Source organism: Mixophyes fleayi, chromosome 1 (assembly GCF_038048845.1).
Source record: "Mixophyes fleayi isolate aMixFle1 chromosome 1, aMixFle1.hap1, whole genome shotgun sequence".
Classification (NCBI taxonomy): domain Eukaryota; kingdom Metazoa; phylum Chordata; class Amphibia; order Anura; family Limnodynastidae; genus Mixophyes; species Mixophyes fleayi.
The window spans coordinates 206739823-206756886 of NC_134402.1; the positions used below are offsets into that span (position 1 = coordinate 206739823).

Here is a 17064-nt window from a genome sequence, read left to right on the forward strand (position 1 = left end):
TGCACTTAGAGATGACCAAAACACCCCTGTCAGTGTTTCTTAAATGTTGAAGGCATTGGCTGCCACACTTCCTAGACTAGGACCTATTGAAACCAACAGGCCCAAAAAACACTTGCAAATCACACAGCTTTATTTGGAATTGTGGCTACAGACAAATGCTACACACAAAGTCCACTTATTCAAGGCAAAGGTCTTTGTGTCAGATGCAAGTTCTGCATATGTTGGAGTTGGTCTCCACATAATTTTGTATTTCCCTTTTGGACAGAACTGTTGGGTGTTACACTTAAGCTATATTGTGTATTGGTGCAGTAATGCAATGTTCCTTTGCAGCAGCACACATATACCCACTTTGAAGCCTAGTAATGTGTGTGAAATATCAGGTTTTTAGTTTCAACACACCTGTCATATTGTGTATTTTATGGCCTTGAAATTCAGGGGTACAAGTATTATGGATGTGAACTAAAATGTTCATATTGGATTGGGGTGTAAGAATTAGTTATTTTGCACTAGCATTCACATTACTAATGGGGCTTGCAAAAAGCTAACCTTAAAACACAATCGTGTTGGGAATATCTGCAAGTAGTGTGTGTGAGTAATTTCTATGTTGGACATATTTTGTGTCAAGTAAGACCAATGCCTGCTCTATCGTGTAGTAGCTCAAATACTTTCAACGTGTGACCCATAATACCACTCTGAGGCCACAATGTAATTCTCCTCACGCAGCAGAGTGGCCATACTCTATATTGGCAAGCAGTAAGTACTGAACACTGGCACACAATCTGTAGTGAGAATCAAAACCCCAGGCCAAACATAGTGGTTGACACAAAGGTGCATTTAGAATTATATTCAATCAATAAGCAGAGTTTGGTGGGGCTAAGTACTTAATAGGCTAGGAATATGCTATGTCTGCATGGCCAACCTGTGAACAACAGGCACTGTGGTTTGTAAAGGAAAGCACTACCAACAGGGCTAATGTTAACTATGCACAACCATGACACCACTTGATGTAGAGTCCAAAAATTGCATGCACCAAATCAAAGACAGCTATTCCAATCCAAATGACAGGTAGGCAAAGCACTCCCCAAACATTTGTACAGTTCTACTTTGAAAAGCCATTACCCTACTACAAATGTATACTCCATTTCAAACACCTTGTGATGACAGCATCCAAACTAAGCTACCACCAGGGCAAAACTGACACTATATGGTGTAAGATTTACTTACTATCCCCATGTCCCCCCATAGTGTGTGGCCTAGCCAAACCCACACTAACACTATTAATAAATTCTGTTAGTACACATTACCATAGTATCTCTGAGCTCAGTTCCACACTGGGGTTGGATTTGATGCTTACAATTGGTCAGATACACTGTATGTTATTTATTTTTGTTAGCATGAAACTTCCTATTGGTCACTTATGCCTAATGGGTATTTGTATGTGTATACTCAATAAAACACATCAATAACATGCATTTATAGGTAGGCCCATTTGGTAATAACAATGTTTACACATTTTGGGCAAATTTCTGGCCCAAAAAAACTGTCATGTCCACAGTATGCCAGAGCCTGCTCAGTGAAATTTCAAATTTGCAGGAGAGAAGAAAAAGGGACAAGTGGGATTAAATAACTGATTTAATTGAGAAGCCAGGTGTACATTAATGTTTCCTCACTGCAAAGCATAGAGTACTTGTCTCATCCGTGACGGGCGCCATGTTTTTGGTGGGAGAGGCAACCATTACACACACAGGTGTCTGAAAGATCCGCGTGTGACGTGAGCACACCCATACGTGCTCTGAGAACCAATCAGAGCGCTGAATACTGCAGAGGAGTATTTTATGCAGAAAAATGAGGGCAAGAATATTCAGCCGCCATGAGCGCTGTGTCCTCACTGAGGGCATGGACAGTGTGCCCTCAGGGCGATACTGCTCGAATGAGCTGAAGCTGCGGGCCTATCAAAGGGTCCGCAGGTACATTCGGCTGCGCTACAGTAAAAGTCGCAGTATTGTACAACTGCAGCGCCGCTGGTGCGACCTCCGCTGGCGTCAGCCCCAGCTCCTGGAGGAACTCCGCCAGGAGATAAGAAGAAGTGAGTTCTCTAGTAATCGGCAAAAACCCGTGTACACACATATATATTGCCTCTGTTTGAATATATGTTTACCATAAACACCTAACCAGGCCTACATAACAATGTAGAAGCACACTATAAAGTTATTCCCACTTCCAGTGCAGCCAAAATGCTTTGCCTCCTGTCTCGTACATTTGTCTGGTGACAATGTACTGTCCTAAATGGATTTGATATAAACCTCAGAACATTAAGGGTGATATTTTGAATCGGCCTTTCAAACTCTTGACCCGAGTGGTGTAACTTGCTGGTCTAACCTTAAAAATAGTTTGGAGTGGCAGATGTATTGTAGTTAGTGGTAACCAATGTTTTTACGGTTCCATAAGGTGCGCATAGATTATAGAGTGTAGTAGATATAGCTAATCTTTATTTAAATAACTGACTACTTACACTGTGAGGTAGTCCCAACAAAGGGTGTTAACCAAAGTATAGTCAACATTCACTAATTTTTAGACCCATCCACTAATTGAGTGATCCTGCACAGAGAGAAGTAATTGACATCATTACCAGCCCCATGGGAGTTTGCAGACTTCAAACATTCACTAACATTTCAAATCACCCTACTGTCCATTTCTCCTAAACTGAAATGATCGGCCCAGAAGTATGTTTGGGGAGTGTGGTAGACAACACATGGAAGTATTGAGCAACCGGACCACTCCACACAGATGGCAAAATTATCACTGACTTGAACTGCTAACCCCAGTGCTGTGAGAGCAAAGTGGTGACCACTAGGCCACTGAGATTTTCAACATCTCTATGCAAAATACAAATATTAGTGACAGGGCATGTGAAATGCTTTGTGTTCATCATGTTTAGCTCCTTGCGTTGGTAGTAAGTAATATTTACGTCTGCTGGCAATGCAACGTTTAATAAACATGTATGATGAGCTGAGTGTCATAATACTATTGTTTATAAAGCTGGTGAATGTGTTAACATGAGTTTTGTTGTTTTTCCTACAGACCGTGCACGCTGGGAACGCCGGCGCCCAGTGGTGCAGCCAGAGGAGGAGGAGGAGGCGGCACCAGCAGTGGTGGTGGATGCGGATGCACATCCGCAGCAGCAGCCGGTGGAGGCTGATGAGGAGGAGCAGGACCAGGTGCACCTGCCAGCAGAGCCGGATTTAGACCTCATGTGCCCTAGGCAAGATAATGGTTTGGGGCCCCCTCCCTGAAAAAATCCATAGCACTATAGTTTTTTAGCATAACCTATTCCCCTATTTAGGGGCTGGCTGGCAGACTTTAGCCCGGGGAGCAAGCATATAGCACTGGCCCATAAGTAGCGGCACATTTTTAAAGAGTGGTCTCACCGTCGGCCCTGGGCAGGCCCTCTGGGGGCCGCTGGGCCCTAGGCAATTGCCTAGGTTGCCTAGTGGTAAATCTGGCCCTGCCGGTCGGTGTTGGCTGAGGAGGAGAATGTAGAGGAGGCAGCATCGGCCAGGCAAGAGACAGACGCCTTTGGAGATAGTAAGTAGTTGCTGGACATAATTGCCTAAGATTGAGATGTCCATTATCCTTTAGGAAAAACCCTGCTTTCACACATGTTGATTAAATGGTGACCTAAATGTCACAGGTTTAAATGGGCCTACAAATGTAAATGTCTTTAACCACTCAAACCACTGACAGAGCCATCATAACACATGCTCACGCAGGGCAGGGCAACACAAAAGTGGCCGATCGCCTTGTCAACTTGTCAGTATTTTGTTAATTTTTATTTTCACTTCCAATCGATACCAAATTCTTGTAACTTCCTGTGAGTGGTTGTGTAGATCGTGGGCCACTGTAGTGCTTTGCCTTGGGCCCTATAATGCTGTTAAGACCACCCTGTCCCTGGCCCACACCAGAATGTAGAGCATGCAGCTGGATGGGCCAAAATAAAGCTGCTCCAACAGAAGCAGCAAAAATGCGTGGAGGAGCTGGAGGCCAAAATAGCATATTGGGCCACAATGTATGATTAGTTTTTTGTATAAAATTGTTTTATTGTAAATAGTTTCAAACATTCTTGTAAATATGTTTATACTTGTTTTTTTCTTAAATGTATATAAAATTTTAGAGAAGAACAACCTTGGTGTGTTTCTTTATTCATCTAATTCTCCTACATGTGGGTGTAAGGACAAAATAAATTTGATATAATAATCCCAAAAAATTAACAATTAAATAAGATGGTTTCTTTAGAAGTCCAGCATCATTTCACTAGCAGAGAAAAGTCTCATTTGCTGTTTGCATGTAATCCAAAATGAACATGTGCCCTCCACGAACAATCCACCCCTATAAGAGGTATTGCATCTGTAGGCCCTGTGTGCAGGATAAAGTGCAAAAAGGTCAAACGCCCTAGCTAGTTAACAATTTCCCAACATCATGTGTCATTGTAGTGATAGTCCAAGGTTACATTCAAGTGTCAAAGCAAAGCCAGTCACACATTGAAGAGAACATCAAAAGTGTACCCAGAAGTGGCGTCAGTGGTGTAAAGCAGAAGTGCAAACATTGCCAAGCTCCATGGTACTGGAGTGTGGTGAGCGTCCTGTTTGGATAAAGTTGAGCGCATGACATAACGTATACCCCCCCCCCCCCCCCCCCCCCCTTAGTCCATTCATAGAAATCAATGTCAGCATACACATAATGAGCATGTGAAGTGTGGGCCGGGAGGCTTTTCGTAATTTCCCTCCCAAAAATGATTCTCTTACAATACAGGATAATTGAGAGGTCATATTTTACAATATGGTTGAACGTGTTTAACTAATTTCAAACAAAAAATGAAACCATTGTGTCACAGTAATGTCCACACATTAGTTATGGGTATGGTTTGTATTTGAACTTGTGGCTGTTGTGTTGAGAGTCCAAAGTGCTAACGAGTGAGCTACCTGTGAGATTGTTTTTTGACTGAAATTTAAGAGAATGAGGAGTACTATTAATTGTCATTTGCCTGTGAAGCACGCATGCTGTATTGTTGGTGTTGTCTGGGTTTTTGTTTTTTTTTAAAGCTCAGGTTGGCCTAGTGGGTAGCTGTCCCATTTTTCATTCAGTCACTCATGAGTTTTAATCCAGACAAACCCTTAATCTGTGTGGAGGTTGTATATACTCTTGTGTGTATCCTTTATGGAAGAGTATGCTATGCATTTTGCTGAAAAGGCAAGATGTATTTACACCACATGCATTTTGATATATTCGTTATTCATGTGTTTTTAATGTAGCCATGTCCATGCATTTTGCGCACTATACGGCGACTTGAAATCCTAAACACAAAGATCGTGAGCAATGTGTTTGTTAAAAGTGTGTATTACGCTAATTAGTAGCAAAGGAAAAACAACCGTTCAGAGTGTTGCACATCATTGTTATTTGCCAGTGATTAATGAGTAAAGAGCTATCTCGTAAAAATAAGCCCCAGGCATTTGTGTTGTGTATAAACAAACTGTTGGCCCCTCCCACAGTGGGCGTGAAGTATACATTGCTTAGCTTGTCGTCAATCAGTTGAGAGCTGTCGCTTGTGCTTGTACCATGTTTAAAGATCCGCAGGTGGGTGTGTTTTCTAACGTTTGCACTGCTTATTTTCGTCCCTTAAGTGTAGTGGACCACAAGAGGGTGTGCTTTTGCTGTTTGAGGTGCTTATTTCACTCGCATACCTGTTTGCGTCACTCAAAGTAAGCAACGCAGATGCGTGTGCATTTGCGTTCCTTGATGAATCGGCCCCAGGTTACTTCCTGGGCATGACCAAATGTCCTTTAAGATGTCCACCTCTGGTTTCTCCTCCAGCTACTCAGATCATCTGCCACTACTTCTCTGCAGACTCCTTTCTTCCTTCTGCATACTCTTCTTTTTAGGGCGTCTTCAGTAAAACAGACCCTTCCACATCGTCCTTGTGACTGTCCTATGCCTTTGATTCCTGCTAAAAAGGTTTCAAAGGGACGGTTCTACTCACTTTCCCTGCCTGAGACTCAAGCTATGTCCCAGTACATCATTGAAAAACTACAACGTGGTTTCATCAGAAAATCCTCCTCCCCGGCCTGAGCGGGGTTTTTCTTTGTAAAAAAGACAGGTCTCTGCATCCCTGTATTGACTACCGTACACTCAGTCATATAACCGTCAAGAACCGCTATCCCTGATCTCTGACTTTTTTTACAGGATTAGCGGATCTCAGATTTTAACTAAACTTGACCTTCGGGGAGCTTACAATTTGATTTGAATACGGAAAGGAGACGAATGGAAGACTGCTTTTAACACTAGATATGGACATTTTGAATATCTTGTGATGCCTTTTGGTCTCTGTAATGCCCCTGCTCTTTCAAACTTTTGTCAATGAGATTTCTCAAAATCTACTGTACACTTCAGTAGTGGTCTATCTAGACAATATTCTGGTGTTTTCTCGATCTCTCCTCTCATCGCGCTCATGTCAAAGAAGTTTTATCCAGACTGTGCAAACATCGGCTCTACTGTAAATTGAAGAAATTCATTTTCGAAGTGTTTCAAGTCTCATTCCTTGGTTTCATTGCGTCCTGCAAAAGGTTACAGATGGATCCTGCCAAGGTTTCCACTATCCTGGACTGGCCTCAGCCCCAGAGCCTTAAGGCTATTCAAAGATTTATCGTTTTTTCCAACTACTACTGACAATTTATTCAGGGCTTCTTTTTGCCCCGGGGCCAAGAACAGTCGAGCAGATGCATTGTCACGTTCTTTTGATAATTCCAATCATCTGATTCTTTTGGAGCCCCAACCTATTATCGACCCCCCCCCAAGTTAGTTCTCACCAGAGTCATGACCAGTATTCCTCCTCCTGGTCAATCCCTCCTGGGAGCTTATTTGAGACCTAAAGCTTTACGTTGTGCCCATTCTTCTCACGTTGCTAGCCATACAGGGCTAAAGAAAACCTAAACATTGTTATGCCGTCATTTCTGGTGGCCCTCTATTCATTCAGACATTCGCAAGTTCATCTCTGCTTGTACCATCTGTGCCCGACATAACACTTCTAGAAGAGTTCCTGCCTGCCTGCTTCATGCTCTACCTCTTCCTAACTCCCCTTGGGAGAGCATCTTGATGGATTTCATCACAGACCTTCCTTCCAGAGTTTGACTCGATACCATCTGGGTAGTCAGACAGGTTTTCGAAGATGGCTCACTTTATCCCATCATGTGGTTTGCCCTCTACTATTCAATTAGCTCTTCACTTTGTTAAGGAAATCTTTAGGATCCATGGATGTCCTAAGGAGATCATCTCTGATTGTGGTGTCCAGTTCACTTCCCGTTTTTGGAGAGCATTTTGTAAAAATCTGGGCATAGACTTAAAATTTTCATCTGGTTATCACTCCCAAACTAACGGCCAAACAGAACGGATAAACCAGGACCTCAAAACATTCCTTCAGTGCTTCTCTTCTGAAAATCATAACAATCGGTCTCAGCTCCTCCCCTGGGCCAAATTTTCACACAACCATCATGTGCATGAATCTACTGGATTCTCCCCCTTCTTTATTGTGTTTGGGAGTCATCCTATTCTTCCAGACCATTATTTCCTCGGGCTCTTCTGTTACTGACTCTCTTCTACGAAAATTCTTGCTCATTTGGTCTCATACTAAAGCAAAGTTGCTTAAACCCACTTAACGTTACAAAGTGTTTTGCAGACCATCATCGGAGGCCTATGCCAATTCTCTGTTGATGATCAGGTGTGGCTATCCACCAAAAATCTAAAGCTCAAAGTACCCTCTTATTGAGCTGGTACCTCATTTTATTGGACCCTACCCTATTTCACAGGTTATTAACCTTGCCTGCTACAAGCTGGAACTACCTCCCCCTCTCAGGTATCACAACACCTTTCACATCTCTTTGTTATGACCATTGGTGCTCAACGAATTCTTCCAGCTTCCGCCTCGTCCTGCACTCATGCAGTGTTCTTCAGGTGAGGAGTATAAGATTAGTGGAATCCTGATTTTCCTCACTGTTCATGGTTGCCAACAATTCCTGGTTCAATGGAAGGGATTCAGGTTGAAAGAGAGGTCCTGGGTGGACAAACAAAATTTGGACGCTCCCCGTTTACTCAGTTTTTTTTTTAAACAGACTGAGAAGGAGGGTACACTGTCAGGCGCAGTCTCTCAACTCCTTTTGGGGCGGTCGCCTCATTCCCCCCCTTCCTCTCCCCCCGTTACGTCTGACTGCCTGGCAACCAGACTTAATACTTCCAGCAATATCGCCGTCTCTGCTGCACATGCGCGCATCCTGTTGCTAGGCAACAGAGCGCCATCAGGATCTCCGGTGACGCCCGCTGACATCACGCCGCTCTATTGGTAGTTGGCGCTATTTAAGACAGACCATGCTGGTACCAGAGAATTGGGTCACCCCCTGCTCCAAAGTTCCTGTGCACCATTTGGCTGTTTCTGACTTCTCTCCTGCTCTCCAGTGTTTCCATATTGTCCCGACTTGTCTAACCATTCTCTTGGATTTCCCCAGTGTATCTCCGCTGCCGGCACGTTGATTCGGCTAGTCTGACTACCCTCCCTCTCTTGTACCTCGCTAACGGCTCAGTGGAAGGACCGTGACCTGCACATCTTCTGCAGGCAAAACCCATACCTCCTTGGGGGGGGTTCCTGGAGTAGACCTGGGGCATGTTAGACTCTGCACCTTCTACTAGAGCTGTGCCAATGTTAGCAGGTATTCTAGTCTATGAGTTGTGATACAGGTAAAGAAGCAGCAGGGTTGCTGATAAAGTGACTGGTTTAGACTGATCTTCAGAACACAGCTGAAATCAGTCAAGGAAGAGGCGAATGATATGGTGGGCAGTGTAAATTATACTGCTTGTACCTGTACCTCTCCCCAGGAGTCACTAGGACAAGACCTCTCTTTATCCAATCTGAAAAGAAAAAAAAGAGTAGGAAACAGGCCGATACAAAGTACAAAATATTGAAAAGTGAACAAGGTACCTATAGACAATAAAACTCAACAGAATTTAAGTAGAAATATATGACATATTTCCAATGCAATTCCATTCTAGCTAGCAGTATTAACCTGCTGCTGCAGAGACAGAGGAGAGTAAATCATTCAGGGGGAGTGCATAGCTCATGGAGGTGTCTGATCTTCAGTACACACCTGAAATCAGTCAGGGAGGGGAGAGCATGATGCTGCTTGGGCCTGCACCTCCCCCTCCCCCAGGACTCAGTCAGTCACATACCTCTCTTTATCCCCTTGATCTTCAGAACACAGCTGAAATCAGTCAGGGAGGAGGTGAATGATATGGTGCAGGGGTCTTTTTTACACCTCCCCCAGGGCACAGGCTCACCAAACCTGGTCAGACGAAGATTGGAAAATACACTGCCTGGTCTGACAGATCTCAATTTCTACTGCGATATGCAAATATTAGGTTCAGAATTTGGCGTAAACAACATGAATTCATGGATCTAACTTGCCATGTGTCATCGGCGCAGGTTGGCGGTGGTAGAATGGTATGGGGAATAGTTTCTTGGCCCATGTTTGGCCCCTTAATAGCAATTGAGCCTTGTTTAAATGCCACAGCCTACCTGAGTATTGTTGCTGACTATGTGCATCCCTACCTCAGCCTAACAATCTTTAAATGGCTACTTCCTGCAGTCAATTTAAGCTGGTTCCAGAAAGATGACAATGAGTTCAGTGTATTCCAATGGTCACCATATCTCGATCCAACAGAGCACTATTGGATGTGGTGGAAAAGGAGATTCACATCATGAATGTTCAACCGACAAATCTGCAGTAACTGTGTGATGCTATCATGTCAACATGGACCAGAATCTCTAAGGAATATTTGCAGAACCTTGTTGAATCTATGCCATTTAGAATTCAGGATGTTCAGGCGGTCCTACACAGTACTAGAAAGTCATACCTAAAAAAATAGACACTGGCTGTGTATAACTGTTAAGTATCATGATTTCCTTCTTCCAGTAATAAAGGGTTGGTTCTTCTGTCTATCTATCTACAGAACAACCAATCAATGAGAACCAAAGAGGTGGTGTCCCTAGACTGGAGAGAGGGTGAAGCAACATTGTCTTTTCCTTGCCCCTCCCATTATAAATGTTATGTTTTATCTCTGTTCAGTGTCAGACTGGGTAATGAAGGGCCCACCGGGGGACTGCAATGCTAAGGGCCCACCAGAGGAGGTGTGGCCAGCCATCAAAGAAGTGAGACCAGACACTAGAGGGGGAGTGGTCAGCCCACGAAGGACAGCTAGCACCATAGTGTCCTATATAAAGAATGCAGTGTGTAAATAAAGAATACACAGTCTTGACCTACCCCTTAGATTGGGCAGCAAAGTCACCAAAAATCGGGATTGTCCCACTATACTCAGAACATTTGACATACTGTCCTACCTGATCTTGTCACTTTCACCACCTGTGGCTGCTGGTTTCTTTAGTTGCAGCTTGTCTGAAACCTGGAATGTTGGGGGCCCCATTTGGGTAAAAAAATTTAGAAAATTCCAACCAGCCCCAGCGTTAAATCAATAGGACTCTCAATTAATACTTAGGCCTTCCTCCAGCCCCAACAATAAAGTAATAGGTTTATTTATTAAATGGGAATACTATTTCCCTCCCTCCAGACAGCCGCAGCAATAAATTAATAACATTTACGTATAATAATTATACCAATTTCCCCGTAACCATCACTGCCATTAAATAATTCACATTCACATTTAATAAATAGAGCTCATGATCCTCAAACTCAGCCCCACATTCAATAGCAGCCAAACCACCCCATCTTAGATTTTATAGTGGGGACTATTAATTTAATTGCCCCACCATCACCCCACAAACAAAATAGCACCCATTAGTTAGCAACCACCTACCACACACACATTACATTGTCACAAGCCGCTGTGCCATCACACACACACACACTACTGTGCCCCTTCATCACCATGCTGTGCCTCCTTATGATCACACTCCGCCCTCCATGCTGCTTTTGTTCCCCCCTTCATCACCCTTTGCCATGCTGTCTGTGGCCCCCCTTCACACTCTCTGCCATGCTGTCTGTGCTACCCCTTCACACTCTCTGCCATGTTGTCTGTGCTACCCCTTCACACTCTCTGCCATGCTGTCTGTGCACCCCCTTCACTCTCTGCCATGCTGCCTTTACTCCCCCCCCCCCCCCCCTTGCTTCTGACATTCAGTGCGAACGGAGCAGAGAGGAGTCAGGGAGCACCGTGGTCACGCAAGTATTTTTTATTATTTTTTTAACGTTACCCGCTCCCCCCACCAACGAAGAGGGGAGCGATCATGGTCGGGGCCTACCGGGGAAAAGCCAGGCCCCCCGGTCGCCCAGTCCGACCCTGTCTCTGTTGAAGTCAAATCATTTTATACCTCTCAAGATAGAGACATTAGTATTAAAATACATATTCCAAAGTTATAATTATTAAATATTTGCAAGATTCTATAAATTGTGTGTTACTCAGTGGTCAACATGTCACCTTATGCGTATAGATGCATTCACTTATATCACTTTATATGTATGAGTATTCATGCCTATGTTTATTTCAGTTAATGGTTTTAATGCCCAAAAGTTTATTGTGTCTAATATAAAGCAGTGTTTTTAATTTATTCCCACTAGTTTACTTATGGAAAGAGAGGGCCCCAACAGTCAAGAAGTTTACTTTAAAAAACAAATACAAAAGAGTTTAAGTTTAGTGTCAAGTTACCTTCTCGTAGTACCACTTTCTCATAGGGGGGATACTTGGCCTTGCTAGTTATTTCAGATAAATCCTCCCTACTTTTCTTCAATATCTTTTTGGCCCCCCTCAAACCTCTCAGCTTCCAAAATTCAGCACGCGGTCCTGAAGATGATTGAGGCTTCAAGACATTCTCTAGGTTAGCATACTGTTCTGCCCTGAAAAGGTACAGATGGTGAGCCGAGAGTGTATGGAACTAGAAGTGGGAAAGAGAAACAGGGAAAGACGAAGAAATAATTTACCTAATTCGATTTGGTATAATTCCCTTCTTCATCTCCTTCAAATCTTGGCCAACACGGACAGCAAGCCAGCTCCCAAGCTTCCCACGGTACATTGTATCCAAAACATGAAAGATCTCACCTCGAGTGAAGCTCAGGCCAGATGGTGTATCTGCCTCATACTCAAAGTGTGTACGAATATAAAAGGAATCACCTACATTTGACTTTACCATCTTCCTGTAAACTACAGCAGAAATAGTTAGCAATGAACTGGTTAGCAATGACAACCCAACACAAATAGGGAAATATATGTTCTGCACAACCTACAGCTGCAGTACATTTTGTCTGACTTACTGTCTTCTTTGCCCTGGGTCAGTAATATGACATCTTCATGCTGCGAGAGGTGCATTAGATATTGTACAGCATCTTCTCGTGTTAAGCTGTGAAAACTGGTCTCATTCACCTGTAAATGGCAACCGTCTTATCATATCTCCACTTTTTAAAGAGAAGTTTAACAAGTATTAAAGATTAAAGCACCTTTTCATCCATGATCTTCTACTCATTTTTATGATCCAAGTATAAAAAAAATATATAAAAAAAAATTCGCACCCACGAGGCAAAGCTGTCCTAAACAGGATTGTGGGACAGAGCCCTCAAATATATCAGATATGTCCCTTCTAAATTGGCACTTTTGGGAGGTATGCCAATGATAATTTCCTTCAGCTTTTCCCAATTAGATGTTCCCCATAATTAAACTTGTGTAAAAAGGATTTTCCGCTTTTGATAAACCTCTTCTATTTAGAAGTCCTTCTGTAGGAATCCCTAGAGAGCCACATTATTTACATTGTATTCTTCATCCAGCTATGCTGACATCTTGCATAGAAGGTGCCGAGATAAAGACTTGCTCTCTAGCTATGTAATGTATTTAGCAATTGTCTGGACAATAGCGTCAGCCAATAGAATCTGCTGCCATATATCATGCACGCCACTCTCATAATTACTTTAATATTTTAATGTTATAGCTCTATTACTCATGCAAAGTATCACTATATGGGGCAAATTCAACTAGCTTTTCCGTCTGCGATTACGTGGGGCTACACGAGTCTCAATACTGAAACATCGCAGAATTTCAGGCGCACCCAATGAGGTTGCGAAGGAAAATCCACAATGTTGCGGTACCGTAATGTCGCTTTACACGCTCAGCCACGCATATTTGCAGACGGAAAAGCTAATTGAATATGCCCCAATGTGTTCTTCAGTCCAGCCGCACCTTGACTACAAATAAGAATACCTAAATATGTTTTTTTTCTTCCAAATGTTTGGAGTTTTGAAAGTTTCATAATCTCTTTATTTGTATTGACAATTTTGTCTGTAAAGCCCAAAAGGATTTTTTCTAAAATAGATGTGTAAAAATATCAATGATTTAATAGGAAGATTAAATGAAATATGCATAGACATGGCCATCATGATAGTGATCACCTGTAAAATCTGGTCACCTTCTTTCATCCCCTCTCGCTCTGCAGGGCTCCCATCCTGAACAGCTGCCACAAAAATTCCCACATCGTTCCCTCCTGCAAGGCGCAGTCCAATACTTCTCTCCTTTTTGAACTGAACCAGGCGTGCATCTGGGCTATACCTTAATAATAAAATCATGGAATTATGTGGTGCAATGGATATGCAAAATGATTGAGAGGTATACACGTGAGAAACCAAAAGTGTACTAGTGTAAAGCAACAGGAAAATATATGAGTAAACAGAAAAGCAACTCAAGAGAAATTAAATATCAAGACACATAAAAGGTGACAGCGAATAAGTTTAAGACTTAAGGATTATATAGTATAAGATCTCTTGTAAAGAAAGGTGTGGTACCCCACTCTAAGATCAACTTTCGCTCTCTCAATATGTTGCTCAGGTTCCTCCTTGTATTCAGTATCCAGTTCAGATACACGGTTATCTGAAAAAAATAAATAAATAAAGGCATTAGTATCAATTATGCCAAATTACACGAGTTGGACATGGATGGTCAGAGTGGAGCCCAGCAATATCTCACCGTCTTCTTGCTCTAAATTTTCTGTTCGTAATGAGTTAAATTGAGGACTGTCACTAAAAAAACCAAAAATAAAATGAACCATCTTTTCCCAGAAAAGTAAATACGAATGCACAATCAGGTAAGTCCTGGAATCAAGGTGCTTACACAGGGTTCTCCATGATCTCGAACGAGTTCCTATGGGGTTCTCCAGGAGGTGGAGGAGGAGGCTGGGAAGGAGGTGGGGACTGATCAGAACTCAACTCTGAAATATCTGCCAGAAAAAAAAAAAAGAATACAGTTATAAAATGTTTTGGCACACACACACCCAACGCCAACATTAAAAATAAAATGCGTGAGTGTTACAAAGCATTGAAAAAAAAAGCAGATGGTTTCACGTAAGTGTCATTCCTGTGCTAACTAATCCAACATGCATGAATAAAAACTTATGGTAGACCTAACTGTCAATATTTTGTTTACCACCAATAAAGAAACATACCTTGGTGAACTTGGAGAGGGGTAAATTTTGAGGTATGTTTGGCAACTAACATTGACATACACAGATGGGTCCATGAAGTTTGTTTTGTTGAGGTTTGGTTAAGAACAAAAGTAATGCTGGCATAGTTTGGGGATAAGTGGGCACAACAACACATACAGCCATGTATGCATTCAACATGCAAGACATTGTGGGGGGGCGGGGGAGACAGCCAGGCAACTTTAAACTAGGTGTTGGCATTAATACAATTCAACGGCATAGAAACTGCTTAGTGCAGGGTTTCCCAAACCCAGTCCTCAGGGCTCCCTAACAGTGCAGGTTTTCTGGATCACATGTAACATAATTAGGACCACCTGTGGATCTGTTACAATGTGTCAGTCAGTAATGAATACACCTGTGCTCCAGCAAGGAGATATGGAAAATGTGCACTGTTAGGGAGCCCTGAGGACTGGGTTTGGGAAACCCTGGCTTAGTGTATTGTAGACTTTTTTACAGCCTAGGCAGCCATGTGGCCCATGGTCCTGTCTCCGGTCCCTTCCTCATTTAACTTACTCATTTAGGTGTTCATTCATTTTCATTAGATATGAGTGGGGAGGAGGTGGCTGGATGCCTCTCACACCTTCCTTGTGGTTCAAGTCACTCATATTTTATATTCTATTCTGTTGTCTGTTCTCTTGATTACTCTCTAGGTCCCACGACAGTTAAGGAGGTGAGCAGACTGAAACCCAGTAGAGGTCTGGTCTGCATCCTCTCCAATCATACTAGATGTACTCAGTGGCAAGTTTCCACTGGTTGGCAAGAATTGATAAGCTGAATCTCAATATATTGCATTCTGGAATGATAATGGTTACATATGTTTGATTTATATGCATTTGTGTTCTTGTTTTTATTATGCTTTTATCATATACATACACACATCCCCATCTAGTGCTCTAAACTCACTACTCTCCACTCTTCAAACTACCCTTAATTCAGTACATATATAGATGATCCCAACCCACACCAGACACTTTACATCCCACAGACAGTCGTTCTGTGGTGACTGATGCCACAAAACTTTAGGACCAGCTTCGGACATAGCTGGCACTTAAGCTGTTTTTCCCCCGGGTTGGACTCTTAGGGAAGATTTATATATTTTCCATAACTTATGTGAAATTCCGTCAATGGTTACATGGTCAATGGAACATGGCATGTGGTTATGGCAGGTGATTTTAATACCACACAAGACAGCCATCTTGGACAGGTCTAAGCCCCCTCCAAAATGTACCCAAAGTTTTGCCTTCAAAAACTCAAAAGCTCTGTCTCGTCTTTTCACTCCTGTGTGATACTTGGAGAATAAAAGTACCCACCCACTTAATATTAGGGATGAGCGCGCTCGGATTTCTGAAATCCGAGCCCACCCGAACGTTGCGGATCCGAGTCGGATCCGAGACAGATCCGGGTATTGGCGCCAAATTCAAAAGTGAAACTGAGGCTCTGACTCATAATCCCGTTGTCGGATCTCGCGATACTCGGATCCTATAAATTCCCCGCTAGTCGCCGCCATCTTCACTCGGGCATTGATCAGGGTAGAGGGAGGGTGTGTTAGGTGGTCCTCTGTGCTGTTTAGTTCTGTGCTGTTTAGTTCTGTGCTGTTTAGTTCTGTGCTGTTTAGTGCTGTGCTGTGCTGTGCTGTTTAGTGCTGTGCTGTGCTGTGCTGTTTAGTGCTGTGCTGTGCTGTGCTGTGCTGTGTTCTGCAGTATCAGTCCAGTGGTGCTGTGTGCTGTGCTCTGTCCTTCTGAGGTCAGTGGTGCTGCTGGGTCCTGTGCTGTGTCCTGTTCAGTCCAGTGGTGCTGTGTCCTGTGCTCTGTGCTTCTAAGGGCATAGTTATTTCCCCAATATTCCCCTGTGTTTAAAAAAATAAAAAAAAGTTTTTTTAAAAAATACCAAAAACTACTTTAATATTTTTTAATTACCACAAAATTTTCACAACCAATCCTGCAGTATAAGCCCATTGGTACTGCAATATTACAAAGTTCACACATTCAGCAGTAAAAGTCCAGTGGTACTGCAATATTACAAAGTTTACACATTCTGCAGTATCAGTCCAGTGGTGCTGTGTCCTGTGCTCTGTCCTGCTGAGTTCCGTAGTGCTGCTGGGTCCTGTGCCGTGTCCTGTTCAGTCCAGTGGTGCTGTGTCCTGTGCTCTGTGCTTCTAAGGGCATAGTTATTTCCCCATTATTCCCAAGTTTTTAAAAAATAAAAAAAAAGTAAAAAATAATAAAAAATTTAAAAAAAAAAAAATATATAATAATTATAACCAAATTTGCAAAACCAATCCAGCATTATAAGTCCATTGGTACTGCAATATTACCAAGTTCACACATTCTGCAGTATCAGTCCAGTGGTGCTGTGTCCTGTGCTCTGTCCTGCTGAGTTCCGTAGTGCTGCTGGGTCCTGTGCCGTGTCCTGTTCAGTCCAGTGGTGCTGTGTCCTGTGCTCTGTGCTTCTAAGGGCATAGTTATTTCCCCACTATTCCCAAGTTTTTTAAAAATAAA

General features: G+C 42.8%; 1 protein-coding gene across 4 annotated transcripts in view; it reads right to left on the bottom strand.

Annotated features, from left to right (window-relative positions):
• Positions 1 to 17064, bottom strand: part of TJP3 (tight junction protein 3) — a 195587-nt gene that overhangs the window by 74719 nt on the left and 103804 nt on the right. For all 4 annotated transcript variants that reach the window (XM_075204819.1, XM_075204817.1, XM_075204820.1 and 1 more), the window contains 7 exons: positions 14200 to 14305; positions 14056 to 14108; positions 13875 to 13959; positions 13485 to 13641; positions 12360 to 12468; positions 12030 to 12249; positions 11758 to 11945 (listed from right to left, as the gene is read on the bottom strand). In XM_075204819.1, the coding sequence (XP_075060920.1) occupies positions 11758 to 11945; positions 12030 to 12249; positions 12360 to 12468; positions 13485 to 13641; positions 13875 to 13959; positions 14056 to 14108; positions 14200 to 14305 (918 nt within the window). The remainder of the gene's footprint in view (positions 1 to 11757; positions 11946 to 12029; positions 12250 to 12359; positions 12469 to 13484; positions 13642 to 13874; positions 13960 to 14055; positions 14109 to 14199; positions 14306 to 17064) is intronic.